Here is a 13,298-nt window from a genome sequence, read left to right as displayed (position 1 = left end):
CCCCCGTGAGGTCAAATTCAGAATAATGGCATTAATCACAAAATGGGTCAGACTGCTCTGCTTTTGGAGCCACTTCAAGCATTAGAGTGACCTTCGTAGCCGCAGACAGAGAGTCTGCATAGCATGGGACGAAGTTAAATTCCTACTGAGTCACTGTGAAGACATTTGAACGGTATTGATGCTAATTCCAAAAACATATATGTTTTGTCATATTTTTGACTTTTCATAAAAATAATCGACAGCGTGAAACAGCTTGTTGTCTGATTACATGTACAACTGTTTTAGATATGTAGAAAATGAAACTAAACCAATATTTACTTAAAGCAGCACATCCTCACAAGTAAGTGAAGGCAAACATACAGCAAATGTGCCTGGAGTTCTGGGCAAACATCTATTAAAATTTCTTTATAGCGTTTGACTCATTGGAGTAAAACTGTCACTTTACACTGACTTTAAAGCATAAATAGTGGTAAAGTTATAAAACTGTTTGCATCCAAACAAAGAACTTGTAGGTCACTGATAAAGTTGATCAGTTCTACAATTAAAAGGTTGCCAATAACTTAAAAAAGTAGTAATTTATAATCAACTTATGATCATGTCTCATTTCTTACCTCAACAGTAAGAAAATATATGTAAAATAGATTAAAAACTGTCTATAATCAGTCTAAAAAACTAATACGAGTCCTTTAACAATCTCCAACGAGACAAAAAGAGTTGCTAATGCAAAACAAAATCTGATATCTTGAATTAATAACTAAAGGTAAATAAGTGTAATAAAGGTGGTTGGAGTAAAATAAATAAATAAATAAAAAATCTGAATCAATATTTTAACCCATTATTACACAAATTAATAGATCAGCTCCTTTAAGGTAATCATAATAAAATATGGTGCCCAATATACATTTTATTTAAGAATAAAATAAAGCATCACCCAGCTCTTATAAGAAAAAAAAAAAAAGACACAAAGAGGACAAGCAGCAACTTCATCAAAACATCAAGAACAAATGAGCTCTAGTTTAAGACACATGGTCGTCTTCTACCGCAGATCAGTGGCACAAGGTGTCCCGCAACGTGAGTTCGGTTAATGAACAAGCTCATCTGGCTCATGGCAAATAATAATAATAATAATAATTTTTTAAAAATTAAATACTTTTCACAACTGCATCACCATATTTCTGCTTTATACTTTGCTGCACAGCTGTATTCTGGGACATTTCCATGATCAGTCTCATCAAACAAATAAGCTAAATACATCTAGGATTATGGAAAAACTCATGCTTTATACTTCTCTCTCAGATGAGCGATATACTTAGGCTACAAAAACGATGCATCGACAACACAGTCTGATGTTCACTACCTGCAGTAACACTGAAACAGATTGGGTGGGACAGGTACAGAAATATCAGACAGGCATTTACTCTTAAGGCTTACTCTGTTGTCCTGTCGTCGCTTTCTCAACTTCTGAAGAAATAAAAAAAAAAAAAAACTTCTCGCTGCCAAAACACACAGATTTATGCCATGCAATCCTACAGGTTGAGCGTTTCTTAACTGTAAAGTTTGAAAATTAGGTTTTAGAGTGACACAAAGACTGCCGAGGGGGGTCGTCTGTTAAAAATAATCATAAAGAAAGATTTCTTTTCTAGACTGATTTCAGTTTTTCTCAAAGAAACAGTGGAAAACTTCGACTACATTATATTTACAACTAGGCATGGGCCAGTATGGGATTCTCACAGTATTATATTTTTATTGAGTGAAGTCGTAACGGTGTTAGCACAAATTTAAAACTAAAATTTCGAGATGGTTTAACTTGCTTTTATTCCAAACAATCCCTGCAATGTTTGCCAGTTGTATTTTTAAAACATTTTTATGTCAGCATGAATAAAATGTAGTTAAATTTTTTTAGCCGACTGACCAGCAGTGCTCAGCAACAGACTTGGGAGGGACAAGGCGGCTTTACTTTACACCAAATATGTTTTTTGGAACCCAAACTTTTGCCATACAAATTAGTATTTTTCTGTAAGATAAAAAAAAAAAAAAAAAGCAAATTTTTTTCAGCCATCTGACCAGCAGTGTGCAGTAACATTGTGGAGTGATGAGCATGGCCAATGACTGCATTACTCTACATTTTTCAAGACCAGAAATATTTGCAGACGGTCAAATCATGCTTTTTGTAAAGCATGAGAAAAATGCAGCAGCCTTTTTTTTTAGCAGCAAGATGACACACAATTTGCCCAGAAAAAGGTGGGGGAGGGGCTGCACTGCAATGTGTGAGCTGTGTGTGTATATATATATATATATATATATATATATATATATATATATTTGTACAAATACTTCAAAACAGTAGAATTTGTCTTTAGCATTAGAAATAAGGAGCAGATTTGTTTTTCTTTTTTAGCCAGTTGCTAAGTAGTGTTCAGCAACAGGTGGGAGAGGGGCCGGTCTGCATTAATCTGTGTTGGACACACCTGGAGAAAACTCCTCACTTGGGCTCTTTTTCTGGCACCTCAAATGTCTTTAAATAATAATAATAATAAATAAATTCCAGACAAAGTTTTGAACCCGAAACGTTTCAGAACCTTCGTTACGCCTCGACAGCCGGCCCATGCCTACGTACAACCACTCAGAACCGAAATTATCCAGACAAATGAGCGAGTATCAGTTATCTAAATCAAAGCACTGCCTTTACTTTAGTGAAACTTTATTTCTGAAACCAGCCCGAGGTGACGTAAAATGATTTTAGAACATGCTTTCAATGAGCTCACAACTCCATGACTGGACGTCCACCGAACAACTAAACCAACAGCATTATTATCCATAATATTGAGGCATCACCGTTTAGAGATCTGAGCATTTTACTGTACATAAAACAATCATCTTTTTGCATTTTATAAATTGAACATAATTATATTATTCTTCTTATAGCTCTCTTTGTCATCTGTCCCATTAGATACAGTATGTACAGTTAAAAACTGCAACAGTTCTGTTGGTGCTGGTGTCGCGAGCACTCTGTCCCAAAGCTGGAGTTAAGACATGGGATGTTTGCACAGTCACGCAGAGCTTCATATACCAAAACAAAGATGACCTGGAAGAATCTTAAAACACACAGCTCTCTTCTGTCCTGTCCGTTTAAAGAACGCACGGCGGGTGAACCTCGTGTCGGTGCCGTGTCCTCGTCGGCCCAGTGGTGAGGCTGTGGCGCTCCTCCCGGAGCAGAGCGCAGGGGGCCCACCGGGACGCTGAGACACTGGCGATGTCCGTACGGCGCCTCCGTCTCAAGGAGACCGAAAATGTGGCCAGTTTGTTTCTCAACTCGGCTCCCTGAAAGACGGTTTCAAGTGCTTCTGTTTTCTCTTCTGAAGTCTACAGTTTTTTTTTTTCCACTTTTTTTTGTACAGAGTCTTAAAAAAACAATGATGTCGCTGTGAAAGAAACAATGTTCTGGCTTTCCAGAGTCGGGATCGGATTTAGAGAGTTTTACGTTTGGATCCTGTAACAATTGGTCGAGCGAATTCCACAAAATCATCTATAAGGACGGGCCACGCACCTTCGGAGAGAGCAGAGACACACCGCTGGTTAACTCGTGATGGAGCAGAGAAAAAGAGACGCTTTGTGTGTATTTTGTTACTGCAGACTCACCTTCCTCGTCATAGTTAGACATGTCATCTGCAATCATGTTACCAAAGTCCAACAATAAGTTCCATGTGTCCTTTGGGATGGATCGTTTATGATGTTCCTGTAACGGACAAGAGCTGATGAAAACACCTCGTTTTCCCCTCGTCTTTAAAACAAATACATCGTCATATCACAACAGAGCACACTTCTTTGAAGCAGCATAATACTGAAGGGCCAACTTGTCGAATTAAATCCAACAAATGTTTAATCCAATCCACTCGGTTTATCTCTCTGGTTCCAAAAGTGGGACATTTAAAGCAAAATTAGAACTTTTTCCAGCATCTGGTGGTTTTGTGTAGCACTTTAACTTTGTATAATGCTATGCATAAATAATAATAATATATTGGTTTCACTTTTCGTTTCTGTTATAAGTTTCAATTTAGCAATCACCAATTGATTCCAAAGTTCAGATTAAAGATCTTCTTGAGTTAACATGTCAGATTTCTAGATTTTTAGTTAGCATTGCTTTAAATAAACATATAACTTTATATATATATATATATATATATATATATATATATATATATATATATATATATATAACCAGCGGGGCTGTCAGGACACCATGTAAGGTAATAACTTCCTGTGTAACAGCACATTAGTACAGCGTCCGTCTGGCATCCTGCATTTTTCTCTGAACTTTTCCCACTAAGTAAAGGCGCTCATGTCTACCAGCCTACAGTTAATTATGGGGCTTTTCAATCCTTCTCAAATACCTAAACACAATGGTTCTCCAGGAATTTTAAGTTGCTCTTCTCCTCATCAGCCTTAGCTTAATGTTTTGAGACATTTTCGACAAAAAAATAAATAAAGATACTGAAATTATTTAAAATCTTCATAAAGTTTAAACCCTAAACCTGTCAAAAAACGATGAAAGTTAAATCTCTACATGAAAGGTTTTGAACAAAAAAAACCAAAACAGATTTATGAAATATTATCCATATTTCATCTGTTACTTTTTTTTTTATGTGCTCGCTGAGATCCAAAGGTTTCCGGACCAAATTCACCTACTGCCGAGGAGAACGAAAGTCCTGATGGGGTGAAGATTGCAGTAGTCGGAGTTATGTATTCTCCGATGAACTGCCTGGACTACAATAAATGTTATTTAAGTAAGGTGTATCCTGGCTCTCTTTGTCTGCAGTCCTCTTGGTGTTGGCAGGTAAAGCAGTAATAAGGTTATAAGTTGGCTACAATGCTTTCAGTAAACCTTCTTAAGATGGAGTTTTTCCAGTAGCTGGATAGACGACCGATTATCTGCATCTGGGTTTGCTTCACCACATTGCCACTTCCTTTTCTTCTAAAACGCTTTCCCACGAAGTTGTTGGAATAAACAAATACTTAATGGGAAGAAGATTGCAGGCTCGCCTACTCTGGACAAACGATATGGTCATAAGATGCTGCATACTTGAAATGTGCACACTACTAGCACTGGGTTAATGCACAAGTTTTATTTTGTTTCCTTCAAATATGTATTTCAGCTGAAGTGTGCTTATTACTTATAGAATAAGCTTCAAAAATATGTATTACGCGTCATCTTTAACAGGTCTGAGAGTCACTGTGTATTATAGCCATGCATAGTGTGAATGTATGGTATTTTAAAGATTATATCCTATTGGATGCTTCATCCAAACAATCCTTTGTAGGTTTGATTTACTGATAGACAATAATTTTGGCTCAATGTATCTGGCAGCTCTAATTTTCACAGTTAAAAAAAAAAAAAGCAGGTGAGATTCCTCAGCAGCTGTTATAATGTCGGCTTTTACACCCCTGTGTACAACACAGGTGTTCATAGTAGGGTCCAAGCATTTTAAGCAGGTCCCTGACTACAAAAATGAAATACATGAGGACAAAACTACAACTTTTCAATTAAAATCTACTTTAAAAATGTTAGATGCAACATAAAGTGATCATGTTTACCAAACTTTCTGATTTCCTTCTATTTTCATGGTAAACAGGACCACATCTTCTCACTAAATTATACTCTAAAGTACACCTGTGTGCATCCAAATCTGCTTTTAATTGCTTTGTTAAAACTTGGCTAAGTACAGCAGGTGTTTTCAAATGAACACTGACCAAGATCCTGGTTTTGTTGCTGAGATTAGACTAAATGTCTTTTTCGGTTTTCTTCATTTGAGCTCAAAATGAGGTTTTGGGCCCACAATCCAATTCACACAAAAAAATCTGATTAGTTTATTACTTTTAATTAAAATGGGCCATGCTTAGTTTATTGTTGAGTAGATAAAAAGACTAAAAATGAGAACATTTCTGGTGATTTTAGGTTTTAAGAATGTCTTTTTTTTTTTTTTTTTTTAGCACGCAAGCACTTTTGAGCTTATGATTTTGGCCCATGTGACAAAACGCTTGGACACCCCTTGCTTAAGATATCTGGACTGAACCACAACCCCACAGATTGACCCTCTAATGACGGACTGTGTCCAGTTTCTTATCTTTCAAATTAAAGCTGAACTCAACCCATTAAGTAATTTCAGTTCAGTAATGTACTGCACAAAAGCTAGAGACTGCACAGGCTTTCAAATCGGGTTATTGTAGGGCATGAATGATGGGATATGAATTACTGGCACCATTTTCACTCACCAAAAGAAATCTATTCCAAAGATCAAGGAACTTAAATCGTCCTGACAGAACCAAGTTCCAGTAGGCTACGGCCATCTCCAAATCTGCAACAAGAGGAACGGCTCAGATTTTTAATCTGCTCAAAACGAGACCTCATGTCAGTTGACATTCGTGCCATTAAACCTACCGAGACCTTTCTGTCCAGGATTTTTGGCAAAGTTAAAAGTGAACTGGTAGAAGTCTTTGAACTTCCCGCTGTCTTTTAGCTCCTGCTCTAATCTTGGCAAAAGGGCTTTCAGTTTTTCTGGACTGTCGCACCTAAAACAAAAACAAAAAAAACCACAAAAAAAAAAAAACAGTCCAGTTATGTCAAAAAATAATGACAGGCTGGCATAACCCAGCCAGCCTTGACAGGACTGCCTGGATGCTGAAGACGAACTGGCCGACAGACTCGGAGACACGAGCCTTAAAAGTCAAAACATTGCAACTTTCTCATTATCACACGAAGACACAGAATACCCGGGCCGTGGGAGGATCTATATTTAGCCGGCCTTCCCTCCCTTGGAGCTACAGCAGGAGAACCACCAGGAGATGAAACTAGGAGTGCGCAAAGCAGGCTGCTGATAAAAAAAAACAAAAAAGAAAAAAAAAAAAACACTCACCCCAGTTCTGTCATTCCATCCATGAACTCCTTCTTGGTGAATTCGCACTGAGTGGCGGCGTGAAACTTCCACGCAACGACCAGCACGGTGATGCTGGCCGGGTCCAACGAGAGGTCGTCACAAAACTGCTGGATCCCGTCAATGCCGATCTTATTTTCATCCTGGGGATCTACCGAGAACAAAGAGCCGGGTTACTTTTCTCCGTTTTGGATAAAACAAAAGCACAACTATGTGAAGCTTTCTACATCAATATGAGATAGCGATGCAGAGATTTGCAAAAAGCTTTGCTTTGTTGCGTCACAGCCGACACCTCCGAACAACACAACGTAGCGACATCAATCCGCAGTGGGACGTGAGACATAGACGATGTGGAAACTTTTCAACAAATAGAAATCCGAAGTTTGGCTGGAATTTGCGTTCAGCCCCAAAACGCCTTTAGCTGCAATAACAGCTGCAACTCATTTCCTGTATGATTCCAATTTACGCAACTAGGAATAAGACATTTTTGTAAAATCACTCAGTAGGCTTAGTCAGACTGCATGATAACCACGTCAATGCTCGATTCTTGCAGCTGGTTTGGACTTTGACTGGGTCATTCTAACACATGAATATGCTTTGACCTATAACAGAGCTGCACAACATATCAAATTGCAACTTTGCTTTCCAATAATACACTTGGCCAGTAGGATGGACTTGTCTTTTATGCCTACAACGGATATAGATTAGCATACCCCAAATCTGAAAGCTCAGATAGAAGGGGGTGGGACATTATGATGATGGAAAAATAAACTTTTCTTCATTCCAATATTAAACAATAATACTACAAGTGGCTTATGGTAGAGGGGTCTTCTTGTAACCTTCTGAGGACCACTCTTCAATAGAGGCCAGATTCGTGGAGTACGCGACTAATATTTGTTCGGGTTCTCCCACCTGAGCCGTGGATACCTGCAGCTCATCCAAAGTCATCGTAGGAATCTTGGATTTTTCTGTCATTAACGGCAAGTTGCTGTCCTACCAAGAGGACATGCCTCGGTAGCTTGACATTTACAACCAACGCCTACTTTAAACTTCTCCTAAACGTTATCTGTGACCCGCCTGCGGTGTTCCTGGGTCTTCATTAAGCTGTTTGTAGACTAATTTTCTCGAACAAACCTCTAAAGTCTTCACAGAACAGCTGGAGCGACACCGAGGTTATAATAAATGACCTCTGACAGTAAAAACAGTAATGAAAGTTGATTGCAAATACAAACCACAATTCACTGAACATCTACTGCTTTTTTTCTCTACTATATAATTATTCCCTCCTTTGTGTTGGTCCATCACATAAAATCCCAATAACATACGCTGACTGTTTGTGGTTATAACAGAAAAGTTTAATGGGTATAAATACTTTTAAAGAACTGCGGTAACAGCATGCAGAGCAGGATGCGAGTCATCGAGCCTTACCTTTGTAACGATTGTAGAGCTGTTCCAGCTTTTTCCGGTCCACCGAGGTTTTCATGGATTCCTTACAGTAAAGCTCTGGATTCTGAAAATAGTTGTCCGTCGCAACTTCTAGTTTCCAGTCATTTTGCGTGAGGCAGTACACGGCCGTCTTCTCCCCAGCCTGTGTGAAGGACATGAACTGCCGAACCTTGTCCCTCTGTGAAGACTTCAGCTTATGCTGCGCACACACGGGACAGGGGTGGTCAGAGACAAGTGGCATCAGACCGAGCAAAGAAGAAACCAGCGCACAGACACAGAGAGACACAAGAATGAAAACAAACAGCGAGACGCAAACATTAAAACACATCCAGGAGGCAAGAAATCGCTCAGAAACCCATACAGTAACCCCGACAAACAGGCGTTTAACAGGATGGTAATTATACGCTGTGTGAGAGCAACACGGGCTTTTCTGAAGAGGGATGTTGTGGATACTCAGAGCACATGCTGTACCCCTGAGGGCCCCGCAGATAACTACAGTCACAGACGTAACATGAGGATGGAAATAAGATGCCATCGCGAGGAGCCAGAGGTGCAACAAGTCTGGAGTGTAACGCAAGCGGTGTGCCGAAAATACTGAGAAATATAAAAATAAATAATTAAATCAAAACAGGCAGGGAGCGCAGATTGCAGGAGAGACTTTAACTTTCGGTCAGCTCCAACCAATCATATATGAGTAAAGAATACTGAAACATGATAGTGATACAATGTTAGTTTATAGGCATCTATGAGGCCCAGAAGCTTTCATAATAACTTAAGCAAAGCTGCACATGACTATCTTGTTTCCAAACACTATGGTTCAAAACCTAGTGAAAACTTTTAGCATACCGTAGCCGGTTTAAAGTCCTTCTACTGGGATATTAAAGTGCTGGAGAAAAGACCTGTTAGACACCAATGTTCTTCAGCTGTATGGACTATAGCAGTGGTTTCCAAACATTTTCTGCGCCCCCCCTATGGATTACAAATGGCTGTCTGGTTGAAACGACGCGTGTGACGGTGGGATGGGGGGGTGGTGAATCGACTTTTTTGGGGGCAAAATGAATGTACGTAGCTGAAAATAGACACCAACATCAGTAGCCTACAAGGCACTTGTTAAGCTTAAGGTTCTGTATTGATATTAGCTAGTCATCTTTTAGCTAACATTACCTGCATCCAACAGCTTTACTCAACTCAGTCGGTTAGTTTGGAGGGAAAAACTGTGAAAAGTTCTTTGCGTTTTGCTGCCGTGATTCTAACACAAACCTACGTAGCTCCGCACAGCAGCAGCAGGTCTCCTTCACAGGTGTAAACCCAGGGCGAGCATCGTAGTGCTCATGTTGCGTTTAAAGGCGGCTCGGAAAAACAGGTTACGACATGATAACAACGGATTAAACAGTTTTAACTGCTGATAAAAGTGACAGAGGACACAAATATGGGAAGTGTGGAAGCCTCTACTGTATCAAATTGACAGGAATAACAGAGAGTTGGCCATTCTAAGGTAAAAACCCAGCGCATACAGTGTTCATGTTTTGTTTTGTTTTTTCATCCAGACGGCTTCCCGCGCCCCCCCTGCAATGACACGGCGCCCCCCTAGGGGGCGCGGCCCACAGTTTGGGAACCCCTGGACTATAGTATACAGTAAAAAGCATTGTCTTTTGTCCACCTGTTGCTGTGCAATGTTTGACAGCTGGCGGAAGAAAAGACAACTACATTTTTCTCATGCAGAAAAACCCAAATTGGCTGTCACTCTTATAAAACACACAGAAAGATATTAGCTGGAAAACTGCTTTAGATACAAGCAGTTAGCCCATTTTTGGCAAAAAATCTTTAGGCTGATACCTTGTTTTTTTGTTTGTTTGTTTTTACATGAGGTTACCATATGGTGACAACAGTCCCAGTTCATGGTTTCCAATTAACTGAATTGTAGATTAAATCAGCTATAGTGCTACTGCTCATTTAGGAAATTTATCAAACTTAGTTTGGGAGCTTGGATGTGCAGATTATCTCTTATGTTTTCATTTCAGATGACAGATAAGCAAATGCGTCTGGGCTTTGAACCTAAGGGCTGAACACAACTAAGCATTTGTAGAAATATCCGCAGGGTGCATAAAATTGTACTATGCATTTCCCCCCCCCTTCTAATATTTCTAACTTTACATTATAAAGGAAACTAAGCAAAGTGGTCAAACTGAAGGGAAAGATCTCGACCAGGATCATCTGGACACTTCTCTGCAGAGCAGTATTTCCTGGAAGCGAATACTAAAGGTTGAGTTCAACGAGCTGCTATTGACCCGCCTGACATTTTTACTGATTTCTGTCATTAATCACGCGTGGATTGAGATGAATGTTCGTTTGCCTTTAGAGACGAACCTGGTCATCGTTGGGAAACATTTGGGTTAGCTTTGTCTACATCCCAGCTAGTAACTTGCACTGGCTAACGCTAGCTGAGTTAGCCAGAATGTATTGACAACAATCATGAGGATATATCCTCCGCACAAAAGTGTCAGTGCTGTTATGAACAGGCAGAGATTTTAGTGAAACGACCCCGTCCGTGTTTGAGGTCCAGCGGTTGACCTGCTTACAGCCGAAGTTACCAGACTGCCAAAAAGGGACGTGTGGCTAATGCTGCTAGCTGCTCTCAAAATATCAACTGACCTTCCCTGAAACAGCAGCGAAAACAATTAACTGAGCACTGTGAGGCTCACAAAACGCGACACATCATGCGCTTCGACATTATTCCATCAGTCTTGATAGATAAGCCTTCATGGCACAAAAGCCAGTGCCTGGGTTTGTGTTTATTTTGGTTACCTACCATTTTTACACCCGCTGTTTGACCAGTTTAGTAGCCCGTCTGTTGCTCCATGTGCGCATGCGCGAAGGAAGTAGCTGAGCAGAAAGCAGAGGTTTGCAGCATGTTCTTGTGTAAGTTGCTTTATTTCGGGGACCAATTGAGGATCCTTTCAGATCTAAACTGAAAGGAAAAATAAAGCAGCTTGCGTGACAATTAACAAAAATATTCTAATATTTCTAATTCATTATTTACTGTAGTGTAAAACATAACTTACATAAAGAAACAAGCTTACCCTGACACCCTTCCACCCGCTTATCTTTGCAGGGTCATGGGGGACTAGTGCCTATCTGCAGCAGTCACTGGGGAGAGATGCGGTACAGGGACACAGTCCATCATAGGGCAGTGGTTGTTTTTATTAAAAAATTATTTAAGTATGTCTGTGTGGACATTTTAAATTCAGATGTACCCAGTTTGACAGTTTAACTCTTTCTCTGCATATAGCCTCTATAAAGGAATGGATAAGGACTGTATTTGTACAACTAATCTTATTCGTTATGATGACCCCAGTTGATCCAGTCATATACAATCATACCGGCATGTATGAATGAGCTGCATGCTGGAACAGTTGTTAGCACTGTTGGGACACTGTTGGGTGTTATGCATTACTAACCTACCCTTATTAAATGGGTCTGTTGATGTCATGATTAAGCCATTAATTTAAAATATCCACACTAGATCAAAACACCTTGATAAAACACATAGCTATTGTGTGAGCATTTACACAGTATTGAGTTATTTGACTCCTTTCATCAAGGTTTCAGTGACTGAAACAACCCCGGTGAAAGTCATAGATGAAAGTCACAATTGATGCTTTCCTGGCCTCAAAGGACTTGTCTTCGTACTTGTTCTGTAAAACCTCAATTCTGTGTACAAAACAGCTGATCACAGTTTTCTCCTCGAACAGGGGTGTCCAAAGTCAGTCCTCGAGGGCTGGCATCCTCCACGTTTTGACCTTTTCAGCATGTCAATGTTCTTCTTAGGGCATCTAAGGAGCTATCATTGGATCCAGGTTCGTTAAACTAGGACTTTGGACACCACTGTCCTAGAAGGAAAGGGCGATCAAGGAAATTCACTAGTCTTATTTAGATCACTTTTGTCTCACAGATTCCAGTTTGTTCGTGTTAATAATAAACCTTCACAAACTAAGGGTTCAAAGTTTGAGCCAATTATGCTACACACACACACACACACACACGCGCACACATACACAATTAGGATAAAACAGACACACATAAATGTTTTTGCTTAGGAAAATTATCAGACCACATCATGGAATGACATTCTGGTGTATTGCTGAGAATACCAGGCTCTGTTTCTCTACAAAGCCAGCTAGACTACAAACAGACACACAAAGCCCTACCATCTTAAAGCCATAGAAGACTAGAGAACTTTTAAATGCTATGCTTTTAAAGTCAGACGAGACAGAGGATGTCATTTTTCAACCAGTACATCAAGGACAAAAAACCCAAAATGATTAGATATGTTTCTGTTCAGGAACATATCTATTATGGACAGATGGATCATGTGATGGATCACTGTTCAATCCATCGTCTGAAAATGGAAAGCATCAACAACTTAGGTGGAACAATGTAATGATATGACAACTAGAAATAGTTTTCTCCAGAAATGGAAGAGTGGCGAGAAGGAAGCCAAAATTTGAAAGAAACCCATCAAACGTCCCGTATGGATTTTCACAAGTCATGTAAGGAGACGCAGAAAACATGTGGGAGGAATTTTTTTCTGATGCTAAATTATGCTCTCAAAAGATGCAAGTACTACTAATTCCAAAGAAAAAAAGTCAGTTGAACATTACTTATGCATAATTTATACTCTATAATCAGTGGAAACTTATTATTGGAACAAGGAACAAACCCTTCTTTAAAAGTATTTTTATGCATGTTCCCTCTGTTTTCTCGTTTTTATTGATCAACCACCAAACATGGCCTCACCTTGTCAAAAATGGATCTTTATTATTTCCAAAAGCATTAACACAAATAACGTGCACACTAAACACAGTTTGTACCTGAATTTGATCATTTATTGCACAAGGTTGGCTGGTTAACATGTGACGAGTC

At 39.5% G+C, this 13,298-nt stretch overlaps 1 protein-coding gene across 2 annotated transcripts; it reads right to left on the bottom strand.

Moving 5' to 3' along the window:
- Positions 1-886: 886 nt before the first annotated feature.
- dcun1d2a (DCN1, defective in cullin neddylation 1, domain containing 2a) lies at positions 887-11,338 on the bottom strand. 2 transcript variants are annotated; one of them, XM_014999344.2, is made up of 7 exons: positions 11,185-11,338; positions 8,358-8,574; positions 6,912-7,080; positions 6,437-6,567; positions 6,271-6,353; positions 3,640-3,736; positions 887-3,547 (listed from the first exon to the last, which is right to left on the bottom strand). In XM_014999344.2, exons 1-7 carry the CDS (start codon positions 11,185-11,187, stop codon positions 3,468-3,470), a joined length of 780 nt encoding a protein of 259 aa, XP_014854830.1. In that variant the 5' UTR covers positions 11,188-11,338; the 3' UTR covers positions 887-3,467. The 2 variants fall into 2 exon arrangements, with proteins under 2 accessions (XP_014854830.1, XP_087871974.1); XM_088015848.1 differs by lacking the exon at positions 11,185-11,338 and having other exon boundaries at positions 8,358-8,840.
- Positions 11,339-13,298: the final 1,960 nt, after the last annotated feature.

This window comes from Poecilia mexicana, unplaced genomic scaffold (assembly GCF_051168715.1).
Source record: "Poecilia mexicana isolate PSO_F unplaced genomic scaffold, ASM5116871v1 scaffold_2, whole genome shotgun sequence".
Taxonomy (NCBI): Eukaryota; Metazoa; Chordata; class Actinopteri; order Cyprinodontiformes; family Poeciliidae; genus Poecilia; species Poecilia mexicana.
Note: the sequence above shows the minus strand (reverse complement) of the source record. Positions and strands in the feature narration are given on the sequence as shown.